A 14,310-nucleotide genomic window follows, 5' to 3' on the forward strand; every position below is an offset into this window, starting at 1 on the left:
TCAGCATGCTGAGTATGGTCATTTCATGAAATTACAGGCTATAAGTTTGTATTAAGTTTCTTAGTATTAGCAACCATTTAAAGAATTCCTATGAACAGGCCAAATATGGTCATATGAAGATCAAGTTACTGACTTCTAATCACAAAGTTGGTAAAAAAAGTTGTGTTAAAAGAGCACATTTTGTCTGTTATCTCCAAAAGGTTGATACATATGGACACTATTCAGGTGTCAATGGTAAACTTTCTAATGAGACATTGACCTTTGACATTGACAAACAATTTCTAGTTGAAATGGCTGAAATTTCTTGTCTTCACTCAAGTAGTTGAATACACACAGATTCTATTTAAATGTGCATAATATATATATATATATATATATATATATATATATATATATATATAATTTTGATAGTTCTGGAACTCTTTCTTGGTTGTAACTCGGAGTTTCACGTACAATGCGATCATCAGACAACTGATTTCTACTCTCTGGGTGTGCTGTGCAGACAATAGAAATATCAATAGTGATAATATTTCTATTGTCTGCACTCTATATAAACAGCACACCCAGAGAGTACAAATCAGTTGTCTGATGATCGCACTATGCGTGAAACTCCAAGTTACAACCAAGAAAGAGTTCCAGAACTATCAAAACTATTACGCTCTGCCACTGCGGTATAGAGCAATGTCTTAGCAGATTGATACTATATATTGAACACATATTGCCTGGCCATGAGGGCTATAGCACCCGTTTATTACACCCGAGGGACTGTGAGTTAACAGAATCACATGCTATTTCCCGAGGCCAAAGGCGTGGTGGTCACGTGACCATGTAAAAGTTGATGGAACTATTTCCCTAGGGAAATAGTCATTCTATTTTCCTATCACGTGACTGATTTTAGCGAATCATGGCACAGTATATCACCTGAGGTATATTATAAATAAATATATATATATATATATATATATATATATATATATATATATATATATATATATATATATATATATATATATATATATATATATATATATATATATATTAGCAAAGGTACGCTCTCATTTTATATCTTGATCTTTGACTTTGACTTCTATATTCAAGTTTAAATAACAAATTGGTAAATGAATTATGAAGTGTTGTGTCTAGAGACACTGTTCAACTTTGAACAGTAACTACCATACAGTACTGTAACACCACTTGGGGGCTGTCTACTGTGAAATCTTAATTGTTTGGTTGGCAATCACACACAATGATATTTCACCAAAAATCACTTTACCCAGGTATAAATAGTTGAATTGATGAGAGATTTTTACACTTGACTTAAGCCAAGCAATATACTTTTTTCTGTTGTAAACCAGTACGTCTTCAAGGCCACCAGTCTGATGTTCAGTGAGGTTACCAAATACAAGTACGGTATGCAAAAAGTATATTAACTTAATGTAAGTGATTTATTTTGACAGAGTGCTGTTATTAGGGGTACATACTTAGCTGTTGAACACTTTGGCAAGGATAAAGGTGGTGATGGAGGTGTTGTCATAAACACTGGCTCCATGGCTGGTATGTATCAAAATTTACTTATTATTAGTGATTATCACATATGGTTAAAGAGATTAAAATTTGGAAATCTAGATCTGTTGACAATGAATGACCATTGTCCACACTGTGAACATGAACTGACAACACTAAACATTATGGTCAATCATTAGTCAGATCACTGTCAGGTTTTTCATGTTCAACACTCGTGATCAATAAGTCAGATAACTGTCAGGTTTTTAGCACAAATGAACTGTTAAGGTTCAGTAGTGATATAGGCATGGCAAAGTGTCTGTCTGTGTGGATGTGTGTAAACAACTTTAAGTCAAAAAACCCCAGACCGATTGCCATGATATTTGATGGGTGTATTACCTTCGGTGTCTAGTTGGGAAATTGTTCAGATCAAAATGATATTACCATCGGTGTGTGATTAGGGTAAAAATGTGATTTTGGGTCAAAAAACTGAAACTTAAAAACTACTGGGCAGAATCAGTGTGAAATTTGGTGGGTACCTTCGTAAGGTAAATGTTTTTAGATTAAGAATTGTTCACGACATGATGATTTCACCAGTGATGTGCAAATTAGGGCTAAAAATGTGTTTTTTTGGTAAAAAATCTTTAATTCTAAAACTACTCTGAAGATTAGGCTATGGGGATGCATCTAGGGGTGTATAGATGAAGAAATATTAAGCATATAATGATGTCATCAGTGATATGCAAATGAGTTGGAAAAATGCAAAAAAATTATGTCTCAAAAAATATTTGGTCAATGAGACTGAAACTTGGTGGGATGTTTCTAGAAGTGTTATTCTGCAGATTTTCTTCAAAAGATATAGACACAGTTGGCCCTAGCAACCATGACCATGCCCTTAGATAACAGATAAAAATAACAACAGGGATTCTTAGACAAGTGAACAAACATTCAAAAAGTGAAACAGCCAAATGATCTCGTATATTGCAAAGATAACATCAGGTATTAATAGACAAGTGAACAAACATTCAAAAAATATCTGCAAATATGTCTAGCAGCGTGACCACACCCATAGCAAGCTGCAACAGCCAAATTATCGCGTATATTGCAAAGATGATATTGAGGTTGGATAGGCAACTAGATAATCATTCAGCAAATGAACACGGGCTATACCGAGCATGGCTCAGCATGTGGGTGAACATTTTTTGAAAACTGTACAGTTGTGCTACAACGCCATTGGTGCTATTTTTAATAAATCCGAAAATGTTTTCTCCGGTCATGTCAGTGATCGTATACGTACTGGGACTGCAAGGAGTGTCAAGGTAATGCATATTGTTGAAAATTATAAGTATTTCCAAATATCAAGCACAAACTTTAAATGCAATGGAATGAGAATGAAAAAAACAAGTAGGGCCAATGTCATATCCACTAGTAAACTACTTGTAGTTCAAGCTGGAACGGTTTTATATACCTAATAAGCTTGTACTGTAATATAAGGATATAACTGTGTAATTTCTGACTGATGTAAGTGAGAAGGACAAACTCATGAAGATGGGAAAAATAGCTAAATTGACACCCACACCCTATGTCATAAAAGACAAATAAAAGTCCAAACAGAACAGATTTTATTCAACTTGAAGAAATTCCCAACTTCAAATTACAGATGGAAAAGAAAGTCTAGTATTAAGTGTATACGGAAGCAGCAGAAATTGCAGTTGAGTTGAGTGTGGTGTAGTCTTGCCATGAATTCTGAAAATAAACAGAAAAAACATTTTTTCACAGTAAAAACCAGATTTAAACTGAATGCCTTCTGTAAGGGTAGTGTTGCAATTTCATGATTTATGTGAGAAATTTAGCTATATATTTGTTGTTTTTTTTCAAATCCCAGTGAAAGTTAGTTGTCAAAAATGTTGTTCAAATGCCCACTGCCTATTCTCAGCACAGGAAAGCTTGCCATCCTCGACTTCACTTGGCGTTTGCGATCCCTACATACCTGGGATATGTACACCCGATTCCACGGCCAATAAAACGAAATTCAAACCCTCCCTCATAACATTACTATTATGCATCAGAAAGTTTACATACTTCATGATGAGCATCATAATAGTTTAACAACTTTAATACAGTGAAGTGGTACGGTATTATTGCCCTACTTCATCCCTGGGTAAAGTGTACGGTATACATTCCTGTTTCGACTGAGATTGACAGACACACCATCTGCTCCAAATCCAATAACTTTCTTCTTCCAACTTTTATCAACTTTGTTACATATAATTTTCGTCACACTAACACCATCGGCACGTGCATGTTGAACTTCCTTCTGTCCCACTAAATTCACCACAAGTTTACAAGTTGGTTTGTCTACTTGTTGCATGTAGACTATTTTACACTCCTGCACAGCTCTATCGGTGTCGTCGTCAATTAAAATAGAAATATATTTAGCTTTGTTTCTAATATTGTTAGCCAAGTCATTCCTGATTCGTCCAACAATTGTTTAGATCATCTCTGAGCATTTGTGAGTGTTATCATAGGATGGATTTAATGCCGACGCCATTTTTTTCTGAGCAGTAGCAGTAACTCCGATTCAGTGAAAATGGTAGTTCTTGTTTGGCTATCAGATGGGCAATATTTACCTTTATTTTCATTTCTGCTATTTTGCTATCACCCTTTAAAGTACTAGTTATACCAAGGGGTTTCACCAAGGGACTGGCTGCCACTGTTTTCGCTAAATATATGTCTTTGAATTCGCTTGAACATGTGTCACCGAAATGGAGTGTTCCATTAAAGTTTGTTCCTGTTCCAAAGCAAAATCAGACTTCTCTTTCGAGAATTTACAATATTGACACCATACTCTATAAATACTGCCATCCAAGGTTTGCCAACATAGTCATGTACAACAACAAACATATGGATGGTCGTCCATTGTTATCTAAAGGAAGTGTCAATCAAAACTAACGTCAACAACGTTGTCTGTCTTCATATGATTTGATACATTGGAGTCAGAATATGTCAGTCAGAGTCTACACTGCAACGTATGAATTACTTGCAAGTGCGACCTTCAAAATTGTCGGTAAAATGCCAGTAAATGGGAAATTTCACCATTTATATACCAGTAAATTTAGAATGTCACCTGCTGAATGCTGATATTTATGATTTCACCAGCATTGGTACAGTTTTCACCGGCAACTTACTAGGCTGCTCGGCCAGGGGAGTTATGAACAAAGTAAAAAGATTTCCAATTTTGAAATAGTGATTAAGAGATCGTATGAAGTTATGTAGGCAAAATCTCCAGAATGATTACCTGCAGATGTGATCTTACGGGCAACAACATGTAATAATGTGAAGCTTCTATAGAAAGTTGTAGCATAGTTCTCATGGTAGGAGTTTTTAAGGCCAAGAAAAATAAGAATTGTTTCTGGTCAGTGTGCATCACTTAAATACCCCATCTCGATCATCTTTTGTCTTGTGTTTGTCCAGTCAATGCAGACTGCAGATCCAAGGGAAAACACAAAATAACTCTTCCTACATTAATTGCTACTTCAGGGAAGACATTTACTGCACAACTAATCATGAACAATTAAAAAAAATCGCACCATCACACCACTTTAGGCAACGTTTGTGGCCTCCATGTCTAATTACAGGGTATGTACCAATTTATAATGAATTTGAAGCGTGAATTCTTGAGATATAGCCTAATTACTGAAAAACATTAATTATGCAAATTGCTCATTAATATTCATGAGATATTTACCAAAAACTAATCAGTTCTTGCCATTACCCTATGGAACACATATACCTAATTTCACCTACTCTTCACCCCTAATATATAACGTTCCTTACGGAACGTTAAAAGGACAAAATTTCAAGTGTACCAAAAGGAAATGTCAATGTTGATGATCACCCCACATCAACATCAGTGTGCAAGAATTATGCATTGGTACTTTGGCCCTATCCAACATTTGTGATTTTTTGAAGTATTAGGTAAAGATTACTTGACGGAAAAGGCTGTCATTTTTGCTATTCTCAGTACAGGAAAACTTGCTGGCATTTGTGCTAGTCTAGTTCCTATACGGTATAGTTACGATTTATACTTTCACTCCCTGTCTTTTAGTATACCCTGGCAAAGGAAAATTGAATAGACTTCATGAATACTCATGAATTATTCATCACTGTGCATGAACAATTCACAGTGATATTCATGAAATATTATGGCTCAAAATATAAAAATGATGTGCATGAATGTTTGATGAAAGTTGATGAAAAAGAAATATATGCATGAACTTTTGATGCACACTCATGAATTGCTTGAAATGCATGAAAACATTCATCTTAATTGAATATTTCATGAAGTGAAGCAGTTCATAATATGTAGTATTGAACATTTGATGAACTTTGATGGATTTCAGAAATTCATGAAAATTTCACATAAAAGATTTCATGAATATATGATGAACTTGATGTATTGATGAAAATTCATCATCAATCCTTCATACATAAATATGAATTTCTGAGGAATTTTTGTGAATTACTAAGTGCATCACACAACTGTTTCATAAATATATGATGAACTGGATGTATTCATGACAATTCATGATAAACTCATCATATATGAAGATGAATTTCTGATGAAATTTTGTGAATTATCACAAAACAAGTTTTTCTCACTAGATTCTTACTAGAATCTCACTAGATTCTATTAGAATCATGAAAATAGGGATTTCTAATGAGAATCTGACCAGAATTTTGCAAGAATCCATTGGATCCTAAGATCACACCTTTGCATACAGACAACAATTCTAATAGATGATTCTTCTAGCTATTTCGACAACATACATTTCTTGAGATCCTGGCAAGAAAGGTCCTGTGAACTTTTAGAAAAAAAAACATGTGGAAAGACATAACAAAATCGACCTTTGACATTTTGATGTAAATTTAACGAAATAAGAATATATTTCCTGTGGTACTTTTTTCAATTTATACATTTCAAAGAAAGCGAGAAATGTAATTTACATCCTAAACAGGCATACAGATGTACTGGCAAAAGCTTAAAGATAGATAAAGTAAAAATTTGTATAGTACCAAAATTCAAAAACCAAATTGTTCAGAGGCAGTTCACAAAGCATAAAAAGGAAAAAAGTCAGTCTTTGAAAATACACAAACCCAAAAATATACACGAGATAATTCTACTAAAACACAAATTTCCTGTAATACCCATGCGGGTTTTTTTTGTAATCAAGAGAGGAGGATTGAATGGTCCACAATATTGAAAGCTGCAGAGAGATCAAGCATTACTAACATCACAATTTTACCATTGTCCAGTGCTGAGAGAATGTCATTCTGTACCCGGAGAAGTGCAGTTTTTGTGCTGTGGTGTGTCTTGTTAGCAGATTGCATGGGTTCATTTAACTTGTTAGTGTTTAGATGATCACTAATCCTTGCTGTAATGACTTTCTCGATAGTTTTTGATAGGAATGAAAGGTTAGATACTGGTCTGTAGTTCTTCATTATTTCAGGATCAAGATGTTGTTTCCTTAGTAGTGGCTTGACTATGGCAGTTTTAATTAGCTTGTCAGGTACGCGACCAGTTGAGAGTGATATGTTCACAATGTTGACAAGAGTCGGTAGTTGATCCCCAAGTGCTTGTTTGAGAATTAATGTTGGTATCGGATCAAGATTGCAACTTTTATTTGGTGATCGTGTAATTATCTTCAGCAGTCTTCCACATTAGTCAGTTCAAAGATTGATAGCTGCGGAGGTGTACTGTATATGATGTTGATAGTTTGGTTGGTTGTGTTTGGTTGTTGGTAGATTTTCCTGGATAGTCTCAATTTTATTCACAAAGAAGTTTGCAAAACGATCAGTAATTTCTTCAGTTGAATTATGTGAAGGTATAGGGACGATTCCTTTGGTTTGTGGAGCAGCTTGTTAACAACTTTGAACAGGGCTTTCTGATTGGTTCCATTTTCCTGAATGATACTTCTATAGTAGTCGATTTTAGCTTTGTGAATTAATTGGTTGACTGTGGGACATTGTGATTTATGTATCTGTCGATGAATTGTTAGTCTTCCTCCAGTTCCGTTCTGCAAGTCGCCTTTTACGTTTCTCAACTCTTATTTGATATTTGGTCTAACAATGACTGTATGTTGATGCTTAGATGCATGTATGTCAATACTAAGATAGCGTAAAGACTCATGGTAGTGGTCAATTAGGGTTGTCAAATGTAAAGACTCATGGTAGTGGTCAATTAGGGTTGTCAAATGTAAAGACTCATGGTAGTGGTCAATTAGGGTTGTCAAACGTAAAGACTCATGGTAGTGGTCAATTAGGAAGAATGTTCAGTGATCAGTGGAGATTTCTGTATATCAGCACAAAAGTCTTGAATGTTAATGTCTGTTATTTTTAGGTAGGCCGTGGTTTGGTGATTGGTATTTTGAAAGATTCAGTGTCGTTTATCACTGAATTTGCTGATATCAGCTAGCACAAACAAAAAGGCCCTTTTCAGGGCCACTACATAATTCAAAAAGAGAACTACCAAACCTTCGCAATGTTAGCAAGCGTCTGTCTTGGTTACCGTATATGACCTGACATAGAACACACTCAGCAATTTGACGATAGTATTTTACATTAGTTACACATCCATCCATCTTACAGCCAACAGGGGGCAATTTTAAACAATGCAAAGTCAGATTGTGAATAAATTTTTAGACGCATGAATGCGGAAGAACAGGAACATAGTGACCTGTGAGTCACAACCACATAACAAAAAATAGTAAGAGAACAAACACATGAACATGAAACAAAATAGTTAGAGATCAAACAAAAATTTCATTCATCGCATATCAGGATTTACGTTCTTCTTTTATTAGCTCACACATACACAATCATCTATTCAAAGTTTAGGTATGGGGGGGGGGGGGGGTTCCCGCAACTTTGCCAAAAGTCGACATTGTAAAAAAGAAAGGCCTGGGCACTTGCCCGTGTGAGGGCTCTAACCCGAGGAGATACGGTAATAGAAATTAGAGGGTTAGATATCTTAATATCCTCAACAGTGGTTTCTGATGCTCATGTACTAACCAAGTGTAACATGTGTCCTCGTTGGTGTCATTAGTTGGTTGCTTGATGTGTTGGGTCAAATTTACGGAATCTAACAGGTCTTTAAACTGGCAGTAATAATAAATTATCTTGTATGTACATGTATACTTTTTCATATACGGCTGTGAATACAAATGTATATGCACACACTGGTGATAATTCTCATTGCATAATACACTATTTTGAAGATTTTCATTCTGTAGGGAATGAAGACAGCCAATAGGATTCTGATAGATCAGGGCTTGAAATTAACAGTAGTCCCATGCCGCAGACTACCAATTCTGGTCATGGGACTACCATAGTTTGCAGCTGGTAACCCACTTAGGCTACCACTGATTATGTGATGAAGATGGAAGATTTATGGACATGAAAGTATTTTAATAATTTCAGTTTTAGTTCAAGAATATCGGACTACAGGTCACAATCCTTGGGCTACCACTAGGACTACCAAAGAAAAAAGTTTATTTTGAGCCCTGTAGATTCTTATCAGAATCTATCTAATGTATTCTCATGAATTTGCATACAAATATCTGATAGATTATTACTAGATTATCACTAGTTTCTTACTAAATTCTCACTACTTTGCATACAAATATCTAATAGATAATTTACTAGATTCTTAATAGATTCTCACTAGATTCTCCGTTTTCTCGCTAATTTGCATACAAATACCCGATAGATAATTTACTACATTCTTACTAGATTTTCATTGTTTACTCGTTAATTTGCATGCAAATATCTGATAGATTATTATGAGATTCTTACTAGATTCTCACTAGATTCTGACAAGAGATTTATGTAAGGGCCTGGCACTCTGGTGGTTGTTGGCTTGTAATGGCACTCTGGTGGTTGCTGGCTTGTAATGGTTTTCTGGTGGTTGCTGGCTTGTAATGACACTCTGGTGGCTGTTGGCTTGTAATGGTTCTCTGGTGGTTGCTGGCTTGTAATGGTTCTCTGGTGGTTGTTGGCTTTTAATGGTTCTCTGGTAGTTGTTGGCTTGTAATGGTTCTGTGGTGGTTGCTGGCTTGTAATGGTTCTCTGGTGGTTGTTGGCTTGTAATGGTTCTCTGGTGGTTGCTGGCTTGTAATGGTTCTCTGGTAGTTGTTGGCTTGTAATGGTTCTGTGGTGGTTGCTGGCTTGTAATGGTTCTCTGGTGGTTGTTGGCTTGTAATGGTTCTGTGGTGGTTGCTGGATTGTAATGGTTCTCTGGTGGTTGTTGGCTTGTAATGGTTTTCTGGTGGTTGCTGGCTTGTAATGGTTCGCTGGTGGTTGTTGGCTTGTAATGGTTCTCTGGTGGTTGCTGGCTTGTAATGGTTCTCTGGTGGTTGTTGGCTTGTAATGGTTTTCTGGTGGTTGTTGGCTTGTAATGGTTCTCTGGTGGTTGCTGGCTTGTAATGGTTTTCTGGTGGTTGCTGGCTTGTAATGACACTCTGGTGGCTGTTGGCTTGTAATGGTTCTCTGGTGGTTGCTGGCTTGTAATGGTTCTCTGGTGGTTGCTGGCTTGTAATGGTTCTCTGGTGGCTGTTGGCTTGTAATGGTTCTCTGGTGGCTGTTGGCTTGTAATGGTTCTCTGGTGGTTGCTGGCTTGTAATGGTTCTCTGGTGGTTGTTGGCTTGTAATGGTTTTCTGGTAGTTGTTGGCTTGTAATGGTTTTCTGGTGGTTGCTGGCTTGTAATGGTTCTATGGTGGTTTTTGGCTTGTAATGGTTCTGTGGTGGTTGCTGGCTTGTAATGGTTCTCTGGTGGTTGCTGGCTTGTAATGGTTCTCTGGTGGTTGCTGCCTTATAATGGTTCTCTGGTGGTTGTTGGCCTGTAATGGTTCTCTGGTAGTTGTTGGCTTGTAATGGTTCTGTGGTGGTTGCTGGATTGTAATGGTTCTCTGGTGGTTGTTTGCTTGTAATGGTTTTCTGGTGGTTGCTGGCTTGTAATGGTTCACTGGTGGTTGTTGGCTTGTAATGGTTCTCTGGTGGTTGCTGGCTTGTAATGGTTCTCTGGTGGTTGCTGGCTTGTAATGGTTTTCTGGTGGTTGTTGGCTTGTAATGGTTCTCTGGTGGTTGCTGGCTTGTAATGGTTTTCTGGTGGTTGCTGGCTTGTAATGACACTCTGGTGGCTGTTGGCTTGTAATGGTTCTCTGGTGGTTGCTGGCTTGTAATGGTTCTCTGGTGGTTGCTGGCTTGTAATGGTTCTCTGGTGGTTGCTGGCTTGTAATGGTTTTCTGGTGGTTGTTGGCTTGTAATGGTTCTCTGGTGGTTGCTGGCTTGTAATGGTTTTCTGGTGGTTGCTGGCTTGTAATGACACTCTGGTGGCTGTTGGCTTGTAATGGTTCTCTGGTGGTTGCTGGCTTGTAATGGTTCTCTGGTGGCTGTTGGCTTGTAATGGTTCTCTGGTGGCTGTTGGCTTGTAATGGTTCTCTGGTGGTTGCTGGCTTGTAATGGTTCTCTGGTGGTTGTTGGCTTGTAATGGTTTTCTGGTAGTTGTTGGCTTGTAATGGTTTTCTGGTGGTTGCTGGCTTGTAATGGTTCTATGGTGGTTTTTGGCTTGTAATGGTTCTGTGGTGGTTGCTGGCTTGTAATGGTTCTCTGGTGGTTGCTGGCTTGTAATGGTTCTCTGGTGGTTGCTGCCTTATAATGGTTCTCTGGTGGTTGTTGGCCTGTAATGGTTCTCTGGTGGTTGCTGGCTTGTAATGGTTCGCTGGTGGTTGCTGGCTTGTAATGGTTTTCTGGTGGTTGCTGGCTTGTAATGGTTCTCTGGTGGTTGCTGGCTTGTAATGACACTCTGGTAGTTGTTGGCTTGTAATGGTTTTCTGGTGGTTGTTGGCTTGTAATGGTTCTCTGGTGGTTGCTGCCTTATAATGGTTCTCTGGTGGTTGCTGGCTTGTAATGGTTCTCTGGTGGTTGTTCGCTTGTAATGGTTCTCTGGTGGTTGTTGGCTTGTAATGGTTCTCTGGTAGTTGTTGGCTTGTAATGGTTCTCTGGTGGTTGCTGGCTTGTAATGGTTTTCTGGTGGTTGCTGGCTTGTAATGGTTTTCTGGTGGTTGTTGGCTTGTAATGGTTCTCTGGTGGTTGTTGGCTTGTAATGGTTTTCTGGTGGTTGCTGGCTTGTAATGGTTTTCTGGTAGTTGTTGGCTTGTAATGGTTTTCTGGTAGTTGTTGGCTTGTAATGGTTCTCTGGTGGTTGTTGGCTTGTAATGGTTTTCTGGTGGTTGCTGGCTTGTAATGGTTTTCTGGTAGTTGTTGGCTTGTAATGGTTTTCTGGTGGTTGCTGGCTTGTAATGGTTCTCTGGTGGTTTTTGGCTTGTAATGGTTCTCTGGTGGTTTTTGGCTTGTAATGGTTCTCTGGTGGTTGCTGGCTTGTAATGGTTTTCTGGTGGTTGCTGGCTTGTAATGGTTTTCTGGTGGTTGTTGGCTTGTAATGGTTCTCTGGTGGTTGCTGGCTTGTAATGGTTCTCTGGTGGTTGCTTGCTTGTAATTGTTCTCTGGTGGTTGCTGGCTTGTAATGTTCACTGGTGGTTGTTGGCTTGTAATGGTTCTCTGGTGGTTGTTGGCTTGTAATGGTTCTCTGGTGGTTGCTGGCTTGTAATGGTTCTCTGGTGGTTGTTGGCTTGTAATGGTTCTCTGGTGGTTGCTGGCTTGTAATGGTTCTCTGGTGGTTGTTGGCTTGTAATGGTTCTCTGGTGGTTGCTGGCTTGTAATGGTTCTCTGGTGGTTGTTGGCTTGTTGAAACTTTCTAGATGTGCTTGCTATCTCTTAGGTTTTGAAACTCAAATAACTGTAATGATTAATTTGGTCTTGTTACACTTACAGGTATGATACCATTCCCTCTTCTACCATGTTATTGTGCAGCCAAAGCTGGTGTCATGCATTTCACAAGATCAGTTGCTGTGAGTATGTCAAAAGTGTTACCATAGAAACAAAAGAATAGATTTCAATATACAGTATTATGTTCCTAACATTTTGGCAAGACAGAATAATTTTTCTATCTTTGTGAAAATAGAGGAAATACCAAGTAGCTGTTAGCACAACTGAACTGATAAGTAGTGCTATAGGCATGGCAAAGTTTCTGTCTGTCTGTCTGTCTGTCTGTCTGTATGTGTGGATGTGTGTGTGGATGTGTGTGTGGATGTCTGTCCAGTGTGTGATTTTTAGCACAACTGAACTGAGGTTCAGTAGTGCTATAGGGATCGCCTTGTATCTGTCTGTCTGTGTCTGTAGATGTGTGTGTGTGTGTGTGCGTGTGTGTGTGCGTGCGTGCGTGTGTGCGTGCATGTGTGTGTGTGTGTGTGTGTGTGTGTGTGTGTGTGTGTGTGTGTGTAAACAACTTAAAGTCAAAAACAGCTGAACCGATTGCCCCAATATTTGGTGGGTATATTACCGTGGATGTCTAGTTGGGAAATTGTTCAAATCAAAATGATCTTACCATCAGTGTGTGATTTTTAGCACAACTGAACTGAGGTTCAGTAGTGCTATAGGGATCACCTGGCATCTGTCTGTCTGTCTGTGTCTGTAGATGTGTGTGTGTGTGTGTGTGTGTGTGTGTGTGTGTGTGTGTGTGTGTGTGTGTGTGTGTGTGTGTGTGTGTGTGTGTGAACAACTTAAAGTCAAAAACCGCTGAACCGATTGCCATGATATTTGATGGGTGTATTACCTTGGGTGTCTAGTTGGGAAATTGTTCAAATCAAAATGATCTTACCACCGGTGTGTGATTTGGGTCAAAAAATGATTCTTTTAGCTTAAACTACTAGGGTGAAATTAGGGCGATACATTCTTCAGGCTGTTTTTACTAAGAATTGTTCATGATATGATGGTCCCATCAGTGATATGCAAATTAGGGCTAAAAATGTGTCTTTTTGGTCAAAAATCTATAATTCCAAAACCACTGACCAGATTGGGCTGAAATTTAATGGGAATGCATCTAGGGATGTATGGATGAAGACATTAATGATTCCATGAGTGATATGCAAATTAGGTGTAAAAATGTTCATTTTTGGTCAAAAACTTATATCTCAAAAAGTACTTGGTCAGTGAGTCTGAAACTTGGTGAGATGTTTCTGAAAGTGTTATTCTGCAGATTTTATTCAAAACATTGTGACAAAATTGGCCCTAACAATATGAGCACACCCTTAGCAACAACCAAATGGCAGTATATTGTGGTTAAAGGCAGATGTCCCCTATATAAAGGGGATTATGGGTAATGTATGCATATGCGAGAAATTCAAACTGCTGTAAGGAGCACTGAGTTTGCCCTCATATTTTCATCCCATTTTGCACTGAAAAAGTTTCACATGGCTCTCATATTTTATATATTCTGTTTGTAAATATATAGTGATGCAACATGAGTAGAAATAACTGACTTTAACTAAGTTTGGTAGTCAATATAGCAGGTTTACCATCAAACTGACGCAAAATTTGTTTCAATTTGTCCAGTAAAAACCGTTGGCTCAATTGTCAAGTAGGGTTACAAGTTACACAAAGCATGATAAGACACTGTGAATGGTGCAAATAAACAACATGCGAAATGCCAAATAACCAAATGCAAACAATACAAGTGAACAAAAGTGGACGCAATACAAGTGGACGCACGGATGCATGGACGCACAGACGGACGGACAGACGGAACCCAATCCATAAGTCCCTGTTCCGGACTTCGTCCGCGGGAACTAATGATACATTGTTACTGAAATAGAATGACATTACCGTGAAACCAAAATGTTTCTCTGTTT

The 14,310-nt window shown here is 38.0% G+C and overlaps 1 protein-coding gene across 1 annotated transcript in view; it reads left to right on the top strand.

Moving 5' to 3' along the window:
- LOC144438150 (15-hydroxyprostaglandin dehydrogenase [NAD(+)]-like) overlaps window positions 1-14,310 on the top strand; it is a 79,095-nt gene that overhangs the window by 17,867 nt on the left and 46,918 nt on the right. The window contains exons 4-5 of the mRNA XM_078127180.1: window positions 1,458-1,554; window positions 12,395-12,471. Coding sequence (XP_077983306.1) covers window positions 1,458-1,554; window positions 12,395-12,471 — 174 coding nt within the window. The remainder of the gene's footprint in view (window positions 1-1,457; window positions 1,555-12,394; window positions 12,472-14,310) is intronic.

This window comes from Glandiceps talaboti, chromosome 7 (assembly GCF_964340395.1).
Source record: "Glandiceps talaboti chromosome 7, keGlaTala1.1, whole genome shotgun sequence".
In the NCBI taxonomy this organism is placed as follows: domain Eukaryota; kingdom Metazoa; phylum Hemichordata; class Enteropneusta; family Spengelidae; genus Glandiceps; species Glandiceps talaboti.